This window comes from Corvus kubaryi, unplaced genomic scaffold (genome assembly GCF_017639235.1).
Source record: "Corvus kubaryi isolate FWS band 111438036 unplaced genomic scaffold, C.kubaryi_AGA036_p1.0 37395, whole genome shotgun sequence".
Lineage (NCBI taxonomy): Eukaryota > Metazoa > Chordata > Aves > Passeriformes > Corvidae > Corvus > Corvus kubaryi.
The window spans coordinates 89,318-102,197 of record NW_024581134.1 but is presented as its reverse complement, the minus strand read 5'-3'; the positions used below and the strand labels follow the sequence as shown (position 1 = coordinate 102,197).

General features: G+C 43.8%; 1 protein-coding gene across 5 annotated transcripts in view; it reads left to right on the top strand.

The window, feature by feature from the left end:
- PASD1 (PAS domain containing repressor 1) overlaps positions 1–12,880 on the top strand; it is a 103,591-nt gene that overhangs the window by 64,041 nt on the left and 26,670 nt on the right. For 4 of the 5 annotated variants that reach the window (XM_042039952.1, XM_042039954.1, XM_042039951.1 and 1 more), the window contains exons 2-5: positions 8,556–8,647; positions 9,984–10,040; positions 11,372–11,526; positions 12,265–12,356. In XM_042039952.1, the coding sequence (XP_041895886.1) occupies positions 10,009–10,040; positions 11,372–11,526; positions 12,265–12,356 (279 nt within the window). In that variant the 5' untranslated portion in view covers positions 8,556–8,647; positions 9,984–10,008. The remainder of the gene's footprint in view (positions 1–8,555; positions 8,648–9,983; positions 10,041–11,371; positions 11,527–12,264; positions 12,357–12,880) is intronic. The other variant, XM_042039955.1, reaches the window with a different exon arrangement.

The following is a 12,880-nucleotide window of genomic DNA, read 5'->3' as shown; positions in this document are numbered from 1 at the left end:
ATGAGGTCAGTTAGCTCAGCTGCAGTGAATCCTTTGATATTCATTTAATGGATAAGTAGATAAAACTCTGAGCTTGGAGGGAAGACTTTGAATTTTAACTACTAAGCTCTTTATAATTTTCTCACAGGTCTTTTGCATAAACTGGACATTGGGAAGCTTTTCTTTAATGAGAGGGTAGTCAGACACTGGAACAGGCTCCTAGAGAGGTGGTCAATTTCCCAAGCTTGATAGCATTTAGGAGGCATTTGGACAATGCCCATAATACCACACTTTAACTTTTGGTCAGGCCTGAAGTGATCAGGCAGATGGACTAGCTGATCATTGTAGGTCCCTTCCAACTGAAATACTCTGTTGTATTCTGCTGAGCAGTTAACTGTACAGACAGGTAGTGCTGTTCCACTTCTGCTGCAATACCAGTCTCCTCAACTTGTTCCCTCATTTCTTCTGCCTCCGAACCAGAGGTGAGAGGTGGTCTGGCTCTGGGAGGTCCATTGTTTTTGCAGTGTTTGGTTTGAGATACTGGTTGAGATGGAAAAGTTGAACTCTGGACAAGGAACTGGATCCTTCTCTGGTATAGGGAGCCTTTCAGTCTGGTTCAGACCTATCTCTAATCCCTTTGTTGTAGTATTTCCTTTTATTGAATAGCTTCCTTATGTATTGAGTTCCAGAAATTCCAGGTTGGTGATACACATGGGAAACAGATTATAACAGAGAACAGATTTAATTACTCAGGTCTAGAATTACTGAGGCAGGACATTTTTTCTTCATGTTGTTTGAAAAGGGAGAAGAATCTTCCCTTTTTTATTTATAGGAAGAAGTTTGAGATCAAACGACTCTGAGCTGCCCTTTCATTGGTCATTCAGTGATCACTTGAGGAAAAAATAGTGAACTGGGTTTTTCCCTCCCCTCCTTAATTTGGAAATCAGGTCTTACCAGTGCTGCGTGTTTAAGGGAGTTCTAAGACTATAGTCTTAGATGCTTCAGGAAGCTTATTTTAGGAGGGAGGACTTGACTGAATGCCAGTAGACAGAGCTAATCATCAGGACATCTGGATTCACTTCTTAACTCTGCTGCATGACCTTGGGTCAATGATTTAGGTCGAGCTTTTCCAAAATGTTCAATATTTGTAGGTGCTTATGCTGGATTTCAGCATTACTGAAAATTAGGCTGTAACTGCATTCACTGTTTCAAATTCAGCTTCCCACAACTGGGACACTTGTAAAAAGGAGACAAGTAAAATGTGTACCCGTTTCCTCATTTGTACAACAAGGATGGATAACTGTGTTTGTAGAGTGTGCTGAGACTTCCTGATGTAAAAGCACTAGACAGGAGAAAGGATGGCAGCAAGCTGCTTGCAAAGTGTCAGAAAAGTAGACATTGTTCAGTAGAAATCAAAGGATGCTGAACAAGGGCCAGACTTCCAAGAGTTCACCAGCCAAAGGGCTCCCCAGGCTGCATAGAGGACCAAGCAGATCTAAGGAAGTACAGAAATGACAGGGCCAAAGGTTGCTGGCTGTCTGCAGACTGTCTGTGCAGCATCCTGCCCATCCAGCTGCCTTCCCACCTGTTCCCAACAGCAGCAGAGGAGCAGCTGAATTGCCCTTTCTTGGAAGGGGGATCCAGAGACACAGGACTGATCACAGTCAGGGTGATGCAGGTGTAGCAAGCTGTGTGCTTGTAACAGACTCTGATTTGTGTCACACACAGCCAGTCTGAGCATGCCAGAGAGGGGCAGACCCGTTGTGCAGGTGTGGAGCAGCTCTGCTAAATGTCTGCTCAGGTAGTGGAAGAGTCCTGAGAGTATTTCCTGAAGTGGGCTGGGGAGCTGCTCGACTCTTCCTGCTTTCACGGGTGGTGAGTACATCACTTCCACGGCTGCATCCTGGCTCCAGGGTCGACTGTGGCTGCTCTCAGGCTTTAAAGTGAGTTGAAGCACATTTATAGAGCAATGCCCAGGGAATAATGCTTGTAGACAGAAGATGTTCACGTTTGAAAGAAAATCCTCCAGTCCACAAATAGCTCCTACCATCTGCTGGTCCTGCAAACTGGGAGTAGTGCATCATGAAGCCAAGTCATATGCAGTGGTTTTGCCCCACTGGAGCAGAGCACTTCTGCAGTGTGGTCCTGGAACCACCTAGAACCCACTCCTGACCCAGTTGAAAGCCCCTGCTTTTACTGTACAAGGCAAGCAGCCCCTCAGGCCTCACATTTATTTTTGCAATATCGCTTCAACCTCCAGCACAAGCAAACACAAAGCACAAGTGCTCATCTTATCTGTACCGTCCTCAAGCATCTGAAATGCATTTTATATATAAGATGGAGAAAGGCAAAGAAGAAACAAAGCAAAAAATGTATTGTTTGAGGAAAAAAAGAGAACAGCTAAGGACATGAACGCTACTATTGCCTCTTTCAATGAACTGGTAGTTGCTGGGGGTATTCTCTTACTCAGAAAAGTAGAGGAGAAGGTACTTAGTCTGATTAGATCACTGATTTTCTTTGCTGTCTAATGATTACATTTATTCTGTGCACAGGAAGAGTTCAAGGCATAAAAGTAGGCAGTTTACTGACACACAGACTTTATGTAGCTCTCTGCTTAGGATGAGTTTGACCTGTAGTAAATAGAGGAGAAGAGGAATTACAAGAGGGATTTCAGGGTGATGCATCCAAACAGGCAGCTTTGACATGTTTGTCCTTGTACCTACCTTGTTGCCAAAACAAAATCCAAAACCGAGAAAGGACCCGATGACCTCATTCAATGCCACCAATGCAGTTGCTGCGAGCTGTGTCCTCTTGGTGGGAGTAATGCACAGCACCTCCCAGGGAGTCTGGTGCTCCCTGCTCCTGCTGGCGAGCCCTGAAAGTGGAGCAGGAGGGGTCAGGGTGCCCAGCACCAGCTTTGCAGGCAGTTCTGCAGAAGATAACTGCCGACAGAGAAGAGTGCTGGTTTCTTTTAAAAATGTCCTTTGCTGGTTGGCTCTGGTAATGGTAAAACTCTTCTGAATGAAACCCTGCAATGAGCCAGAATTTCAACACCAGGTTTATGATCAGAAGGTGTTCCTATTTTTTAAGCTGGATAATCAATAGCTTTGGGAGGGATTTTTTTAGCCTGTTAAGTAACTGTTTTCGTTGCTGAAATTTATTGGGTTGACCTTCCCACACCCTCCACTCCTTTGTGATTTGCCAGAGAAGTGAATATGATAGGAAGGGGCCTGAGGCAGGAGTGAGGGAGCTCTGCTCACCTCCCTTCCCATGTACTCAGCAGCAATGGTTACTTAACTCCCAACATCAGGAGGTGAGCGCTGCAGGAGTCATCCTGAATGTCACCACTGCTTTCCTGGGTAGAAATTGCTCTTGGTATTTTTTTGCAAATTGCTCTGAAGTAAAATGTGTTTATGCACTCACCCCCACACACATGCATTTTCATCATTTGGATCAGCCAGAAAAAGAAACAGAGCTTTAAGAGCTGAAAGTTTTGGAGAACATTCTGTTCAAAAGACTTTTGTCCATTCACTTTCAGTATTCCTGCCTTCTCTTTAGCTCTATGTACCTTTTTTGGAAGTAGTTCCATGAAAACACAATCTCAACTGCTGCTGAAGGGATTAACTGTGAACAGCTACCTTTGCTCTCATCCTACGTGAGGAAAAGCCATGTTATTATTTGAGGATTATTTGGCTCTTTGTCTGAGTCAGGTATGGTAAAGAATTGTTTATAGGTTGGACATCATCATTTCATACTACAACATATATTTATTTACCTTTCCTGTAGTAACTGAATGGCTATAAATGAACACAGGTATTCACCCAAGACTGCAGAAGAAGTATTATTTGCATATGCATTTTCATCCTACCCTGTTTGTGCCAAAAGTACAGTTTTGTATTTCTTAGGGTTGTGAATCAGCATTCTGCTGTTTGCCATGGTTTGGGAATTTTAAGGGGCCATTAGACAAATTGGTAGAATTAATTAGATGCATGCTCTTCTTGTTACAGAAACCCCAGAGACATTTTGAATAGTATTCTACAGTGTTGTATCTTTATCCTGCAAGGTTCAGCAATTTGCTAGAACAGAACAAACTTGGCTGGCTATTTTCTCCAGGATCTGACAAAAATCCTAGAGAACAAAATGTTCCAGTAATCATCTTTTCTTTTCAAGTATCTGTTAGTTTTTAATCCTTTTCCGCCTTTCTTTTTTCAGAAGCACCGTATACTGGTTAAAAAAAAAAGAAAAAACACCAAAAAACCCCAACACACTACCATTGTTCCTGCCTGTATCTTTCATGTCGCTTCTGTGCTGAATCACAGTGTTCCATTACAGCCCTTTTTATGGTGTAATTGTTTTGTATAATCCATTTTCTTTGGACACCTCTTAGCTTCTGTCTGAAGCTGTTACTGCTATAATGAACATAGTCATAAATCTGTCACAGGTAACAACCTAAATTTAGAGCTCAATAAACCAGGGGAGAGTATGCTGTACATAAGTAAGTTCATTGAGATGCAACAGTTACAATAGTGGCACAGAAAGTCCATTTCTGGCAGGTTAACAAAGGGAAAACACAGAACATTTGGTTCCCTCAGCCACTGACCACCATCACCCATGTTCTAGCAAACAAAGATGCTGTGTGAAAATATAGGTACCTATATATAGTACCTGCAAAGAGTTCCAGGGTGTGCTGTGCTGGACCACGTCCCTCAGCCACCCCACACTGTGGATGTAGGGTGGTGTTTCTGTAAAGCTTGGAGCTGCACAGCTTTACCACTGACCTGAGGGAGATCCCAGTTCCTCCAAAGAGGGTCTGAAACTGGGATTGGGAGCTGTCAGGCAGGACAGGACCCAGTGCTCCTGTAGCTGGACCAAGGTGTCATGGGAGCCAAAACCCATCAGATCCCCACCAGCATGATTCCTAAGGCAGTCTGTCCCTAAAGGGAATCTGTCAGTCATATGTGCCTCAGACCTGGGCCAGCCAAGTTCCCACAGTGAAATGGCTGGGTGATTGTTAAAACTGAGGTCATTGTACATTTTTTTCTCTTTTGAGAAAAGGAAAGTGAAGAACATGGAGAACAAAAAGCAACGGAAAGATGAAGGCAGGTAATATAAGAAACAGCAAGATGGGGGGAAACCGTGTTCAAAAGAGATCCAATTCTCTGAATTGTGATCCAGTGGATGTTAAGCAAGGGGGATAAGTGAGGGAAGGGCAGGAAAGAGTGAAGAACAACAGAAGGCAAGGCATGGCAAGGAAAGGAGAGGGTGAAATAACAGGCAGAAAAAAATTAAACAAGCAGATCCAGTAACACAGATATGCAACTCCTTTGCTACACCTGGTTTAGTCTTTGCATTTCTGCATGGTGGCTTCACGCTGAGCTGTGACACAGCAGTGGTGAGGCTGTGCCCTGGGGGTGCTCTGGCGGGTGGGAATGCCACAACCCTGCCGAGCTGCTGCTCTTGGCCCGCTCACTGTGGCACTGGGGCAAATATTTGTGTGACGGGAAGATGGCTGGGAGCACAGGGTGGGTGGCACAGCACCAGTGGCAGGGCCGGGACTGCAGGGCTGCTGGGCATCAGCAGAGGTGCTGATCCTTCCTGTGCTGAGCATCCATAGGGATTCAGCCACACTCTTTGGTCTTTCGACTGCCGTTTACATAAGTGTCTTACAGCTGAATCAGTAGCACTTTACTGAAGAGGTTAAATTCTGCCTTTCAAAAATGAAATCAGCTGGTTTGCTGCCAGCCACAGTCGTGCCCTCCTGTTGCCTCAAGAATAATGAAACACTGGCATACTGACATATAAATCATATTGCTAGAGAATGCATTATCTCTCTTATTTGTGATTGCATTGTGCCACAAAGTGCTGCATCTTGTAATTGAGGGCTCTCTGATGAATTCATTGCATGCAAAGTATGTGGAAATTATTAGCACAGCACATTTCCATAATTAAAATGTTTCCTACAGTATAGATTTGAAGACTCCCTAACTGCTGTATGTTACTTTAATGCACAATTCTAGGAAAATTTAAATACAAGCTGAACAAAGTTTTTATGCATAGAGAATGTTTTTCATTAGACCAGTTGTTATAGCTGGGAAAAGCAATCAAACCATCTGGGTTCAGGGACACTTTTAGGTGATGGATGAAAGCTTTATTCATTGCTGATCAAAGAAATGGGCAGCATCTCACATAGAAATATCTTTGCCTTGCCATCAGTGACATAACCAAATAATTAAAATTTAACCTATAATAAAATGTTCATAGGAGCTGTTGGTTTCAGGGCACGGGTCTGACTGTTCCGTTAAGAATGATCCCAAGGTAGTGTCAATGTTTTGATGGTTTGTGTGGTAAACATTTTCTTTAGTCACAGGTTTGCAGTTTTAGATAGCTCCTGAAGTCAGACAGTTCTGCAAAACAGAAAATTAAAAAAAATTCCCTCTGCCAGTCTCTCTTCAGTAAAAAATGTGCCAAAATATAGCAGATAGCATGGAATAATGCTTTAACTATTAGTTGTTGTCTGCAAAGTCCATTTGTCTTGTTAAGGCTGTCATTTGGCTACATTACCCTTTCTGTAACCCTGGAAACAACTTCAAATACTGTGATATTTGAAAAGTCTAAAATATAACATGCCCTTAAAACACTCTGAGTGGTTTCTGAGGCTCCCTGTACAAAGGAAGAAAAAAATAATTTCCCTTTACAGAGGGCATTAAGCAGTGATGGATGTGCATTGCTTTGTGAGAAAGCTGATCCTCACCTGTTGTAGGTGGGATGAGAAATGAGACCAAGTCTCCTCTTTACTTGCCCACAGAGTTCAGGAATCCCTCTCTCAAAGTGTTACAGAAGGGGATTTTCAGGAGGCAATAAATAAATTTTGATCCCTCTGGTTAATACAGTTAAGGTCAAAGAGATTCTATCTGGGGCTATTTAAAATGCTCTTAAGCTGCAGACATACTGCTGTCAGTAGTGCTAAGTGCCTTATCTGGCTGAGGAGTGTATACAACCCTTATGAAACTATTCTTAAGTATTCTGGTTACTATATTTAGCTCTGTCTCATAACAAGACAAAAAGCACTTAGCTAAATGTAGGCCTGAAGTGCTTAAGCCGGTTAAGATTATTTTGTCCTTAGGTGTTTTCTACTAAGACTTTTTCTAGCTCACCATCCTGCTGCATCATGCAAAAAGCTGCTCTGTGTGGTTGGGCCTGTGAATTCTTTTATGGCCATTTATTCTGTGAGCTCCTCGAAGGCTGGTGTTGGCTGAGGGCATTGCTCATATTCATTAGGAAGCCCCATCCTTCTGCTTCTGGCAGCTCACATCAGCTGTACTGCAGCAGAGTGATAGCTCCTCCTGGAGACTGGAGAATCCAAGCTTCGTTTCCCAGTTTAGACTCAGTGAGCATTAGCTGGGCTGTTGACTCTCTTGGTGACCAAACAGCTTCCCTCAACTTGCTGCTTTTCCAGCTGGGTGGGAGGCCAACCATGCTAATGAGGCAGAAAACCCACCAGGCTTCCTGGGTGCTTTCAGTTGTCAGACAACCTGCGGACAAAGTTTCCATAAAATACAATTTCTATAAAACAATGCTTTGCACTCCAAGCTCAGGAAGAATCCTTTTCTTTAGCTGAATTTTTGCATGCTTAAGTCCTCATACAAAGAACGTTCCCTGAAAAATTGTGATAGATCTTCCTGTGTATCCACAAGCACTTCTTATAATTTAATCCATTGCTTTAAAACTAATTTTCTTTATACCTAAGTATCTCTGAACTCATCCCAAGTCACCAAGACTTCTGTAGGGGTCATTCTTCTAGAGAAGAAACAACTGTGTGATTTTGATAGAACAGCACTGAGGGATGAGCAGCAGTGATAAGTGCCTCAGCTCAATAGGTGGGTGACAAATAAGGTCACACACTCCTTTTGAACCAGGATAAAAACATGTCACTTGGCCAGGGTACAACTGCTGTGAGAACAGAGACAGAGCAGATCCACTGAGTTTAAGTTTGCTATGCAGGTGTTGTTTCCAGTTGCAGCGTCACTGAGGGTGTCAGGAGTTACATGACATTTTTCCTAGATTTTGTGTGTCCCATCAGTTGCAAATCTTAAGGGGAGGCCTTAAGTCCATCCACAGGTGGGTGGTTGTGGCTTGTGCTGATTTTTGCTGATCATGTTTGTCTTGAAGGAGGTTTTGGTTGCAAGATGTGATAGATGAGGTACAGGTCCTACTTTTGGTTTCACAGCACACCAGGTAAACTGTCATACTTTGGAAGAACTCCAGTTGACCCTCAGTGGCTCCAAGCCAGTAGGGCCATTCTGCCCCCCTGCTAGGTCACATGGCTTTTTGGACATGAGAGGTCACACTGGCCTTCTCAGGCTGCTTCTGTGGCAGTGGGTGGTGCCCACAGAGCCAGGAGCCCAAGAACTTGGTCCAGCTCCCATTGCTGGAGGCTTTGCTGAGCTTTCATCAGTCACATTTAGGCATGTTTCTAATTTGTGGTGGTAGACTTTTCTCAGCTTGAAGTGGTTGCTGCTGTCTAGGCTAAGTCTTGCCTGCAACTGTGTTTTAACTGGACTTGCTTTTCCTTCCAGGATTAATTTTTCTCCATCTCTATTTACATGGTGATCAGAAGTGCTAATCCCACTCTGTCAGTCTGGACTGATGAATCTGAGGAATAGAACAGGTAATTTCTAATTTGGCTTGTAGCTTTTGGTGACTCAGGCAGTGAGAACCACTCCCTCTTTATGCAGTGCATTAATAACAAAAGAATTCATACAGTTTCTTCTGCCCAGGTCATATGCAGGGAGGGAGATCCTTGCCCTGGAGCAGGGAAGAAAGGATAAAATTTTGTAGCTGTTGCTGTGAGCAGCATCTTCAACTTCCTGACAGTTGTGGGTGGTTCTATTTTGCATTACTTTCATAGCTACCAAGTTGTTTGAGCTTGGAGTAGTCTCAAAACAGAGAAAATCTTTTGGATGTACCTATTGAAAAATGCCCCCTGAGTTCTGGGCAGCATGAGAGGGTTTTGCAGGGAAAGTGCTCACTGGAGATGGGGGGCAGATTGGTGCTGATGGTGGAGACAGGTGCAGTTTCCTCTTTGGAGGTGTCTGAAGGGGTGCAATCCAGCAGAGCTGACCTGGGCAATGTGGCGTGGAGTGACAGCAGCTGCCTCACCTGCACCTCCCTCACTGTCTGTCCCTCAAACTCAGCCCATCTGAGTCACAGAAAGCAAGTCACCTTACCCTTGTGTTGAATTTTCCATCCTTTAATGGGGCTCGGGAGTAGTGTGTCCTTACCGGGAGTTGTTGCCAACTGTTCTCCTTCCCTGGTTAGTGCCAGGTGAGGATGTTTTAAATTGAAGCCTTGGGTGTGAATCCCAGGACACAGCTCAGATGATGTGGGAGAACTCCACCAGTGCAAGCAGCAGTCATTGGCTGCAGGGTGCTTTGGATGAACCTGTCTATCATATCATCTCTTAGATACCCTGATAATATCCTGCTGTTGCCTAATACTAATCCTTTAGGGGATTAGCACAGTTTCTTTCTTTCTCCTATGTCCTTCCACTGGAAAAGAAATCCCAGATGTGTTTCAAGCAGTGCAGTGCTTGAAATCAACCAGCTGTGGTGCTGCCTGGTGCAGACACCAGGTCAGATCTCTCTCTTTTTTGCTCTCCCATTTGCCAGGAAGATGCTGATTCCTGTGCAGAGATGGGTGCTTCAGCAGGACTCCCTATCCTGGCTCAGGGGGCAATGCCAAAGGCAGGCTGAGGGGCTGCTGGCTTTCAGATCTTTCCCTGTTGTCGTAGCTGGATGTTTGGGCATGTAGCAGTGGTCTCACTTCTCATGCCTCAGTAGCTGACTGAACAGACAAGGAAGGACATACCGAGAGTGGAATTTGGGAAGGGGAAGATTGAAACATCCAGGAGGTCTTTAAGTACAAACCACTATGCTCCATGTTTGAATATTCTTAGCAAGATCAGGGAATGTGTCTCAGTAAGTACTTCTGTCTTTTCCTTGCAGAGTCCTGTGTTGTGTAAACGAACTGATGGATGAAGATGAGAAGGACAGGGCAAAGAGGTATGACAGGATGCACTCCTGGAAGAGAATTGTAAATGCTGTGTTGTCCAGTGCTTGACAAAGAACTTGACCCCACTGATGTCAGAGGCAAAGCTCCCACACAGTTTACAGGCTGTGTATAGCTGACCACATGCAGCATAATTTAAGTCACCATTTTTGGGTTTCTCACAGAGTTTGGCCACCCCTACAATGGGTTGTCTGGCTGAGTGGTCGTTAAATTACATTGCTGTGCCCTCAGGATCTCGTGCTATCCCATGACTATTTAGTATCTTGAAGCAGGATTCCTGACCTGTGATTTTATTGGCATCAAGCAGTACTGCCTGCCTGGGGTAGAGTTCCTGCTTTAGCACAGGTCTGAGTTAGTCTCCTGTCAGAGAAGCACTTGGCTCAGTTTTATTTAGTCATTGCACATGAGTGCCAAAACAGAGATGGCTGTGAACGTGAATGCTGGACCTGGAACATCCAAATGCCAACCTGAATATGAATGGAAATGCTTTCTGCATACCACCCTCAGTCTAGGTCACAGGAAGTTGTGTCATCATGAATACACTTGAAAAGCAAATTAATTACTACTGGAAGAGGTCATATGAAAAGAGTGTTATCTCAGATATAAGCATTGGGAAGAACACTTTGTAAGAAACTGGATGGATTTGCTTTCTCCTTTATTGTTTTTAATGGAGGGGAAAACCCTAATAAAACATTCTTAATTTGTATCAATGTGAAGTGAAAACTAGTCTGCAGTTCTGCAGCCAGACTCTTAACATTCCCAGTTTCATATCATAGCAGTAGATTTTCAAGACCACATACAAGATTTTATTCTGCAGTTCAGTTGACTCTGCAGTTTGTCTCTTGATAAGCTCCTTTTGCAAGTTCAGATCAGAGAAATCCTTCACATTTTGACGTTCATATCTGTGTGTACTAACTGCAGAACAAAAGTTGATAAAATTAAGTGAGCAAAACATGAACATACATGAACATACTTTTCTCTTAGTGAAGGAATTTCTCCCATAACACCTTCACTATCACTGCCTTTGAAACAGTGGGAACTGCTGCCAAAATGTATGTAAGGATATGGCCTTTTCCAAATGAACCCAGACATACTTGTTACCTCCAGGTGTTCCTTGTGGCTGGTGAGTTCAGTCTTGCTACAAGGCTCTAAGCACCAGCAAAATCCTTGTGTGCAAGCCCAATTTTAAACAAATTAACATTCCCAGCAGAGTTTAAATTCTTGTATTTAAAGTGTTTTGCTGGGGCAGGGTAGTTTACCTCACCCTGGTTTGAGCTGTAGGTCCTTCATTCTGCTTAGTGGCGTTTATGTTTCTGTCACTCAGGGCATCACGCAACAAATCTGAGAAGAAGAGGAGAGACCAGTTCAATGTCCTCATTAAAGAGCTTTGCACGATGCTGCAGGGCCACGGCCACCCTCTCAAGATGGACAAGTCTACAATACTGCAGAGGACCATCGACTTCCTACAGAAACAGAAAGGTACTGGGGGGTGCTGGCTCTGCATCTGCCCAGCAGCCAGTTTCCACTCAGAAAATGAGAACTGTCTTTCCCAAGCATCTCAGACATCTACAGAGGACATGAGCCTAAGTGAGGGGCAGGATAAGACCCAGCAGGTGGCCTCAGGAAATGGGCTAGAGCTGACTACATTGCTGACCAGTTAAACATAGCTTTGGAAAGATGCTGTATGCTTTTTACTGTGAAGACATCATTTCCCTTACTGGCCTCTCCATCCCCTGGCCTGCATTGTGCACTCTCAAACAGAACATGAGGAGGGCAAAACTGAGGAACAGCACCCATTACAGAAGTCAGGAGAGGATTCTATGCCATCTTCCCAGGTCTCTTGGATTAGGAGATGACTGTCAGCCTGTCCTGCTCCCTGGGCATGCACAAGAGCCTTTCTGAAACAGCCTGAGATTTGCAGACACCCTTTGCTCACAGGGATGCTCTACTACACTAAAATTAGCCCATTGACCTTAACTTTTTAATGTTATTTTCAGGCCACCTAAAATGTCTCAATTTCCGTTTCTTGATTTCTGATGCATTTGTATCATGATGGCATGGAAAATGACTGTTGCATGCAAGAAGACTTTGTGTGAAGAATGATCTGAGGATGATTCCTCTAAAAGCCTCTTTAAAGAAATCTAGTGTTACTTGAAAATGAAAAAAAAATTGCAAGTAGCATGAGTCATGTTGCTTTTTTGATATTTTCTCTTTAAGAAATCACAGCACAGACAGAAGCCTGTGAGATTAGACAAGACTGGAAGCCTTCATTTCTTAGCAACGAGGAGTTCACCCAGTTGATGTTAGAGGTAAGAAGAAATGAAATATATTAGGGAGAAATAATCAGTTCAGTGGAGTAGTTCAGGGATATACAGTTCCTTTTCCCCTGTAGGTCCCAATGTTAATGATTTCTACTCTGATGGCACATGCAATACAAACCTGACAGAGACCAATGTTGTACTAAATGCTTTGCAGACACAGAATTGAAAATGTGATTGCTTCTCCTTGAAGATAAATGGCTTTTCCTTTAGGAATGAAGACTGATTTGGCCTCGTAAGAGAGGAAAAAGAGAATTTCCTTTCTCAGAAGAGCTGCTAGAGCTGGCAGTTTTAAGAAAAACTTGAAAGGACCTGAAAAAAGAGAGCAGCTCTCTTCCTCCCACATCCCATTAGCCAGGCAGCATCGCCTGTGCTGCCTCTGCAGCTGCTGGCTGTGTGCTGCTGTCCTCGTGATGGGAGTGCTGCCTCTTTTGCTTGAATTGCCTTTAAGTACATTCAGGAAAACAGCTCTGATACTCCCACCTCTAAAATGCTTTGCTGATCTAGAAACACCC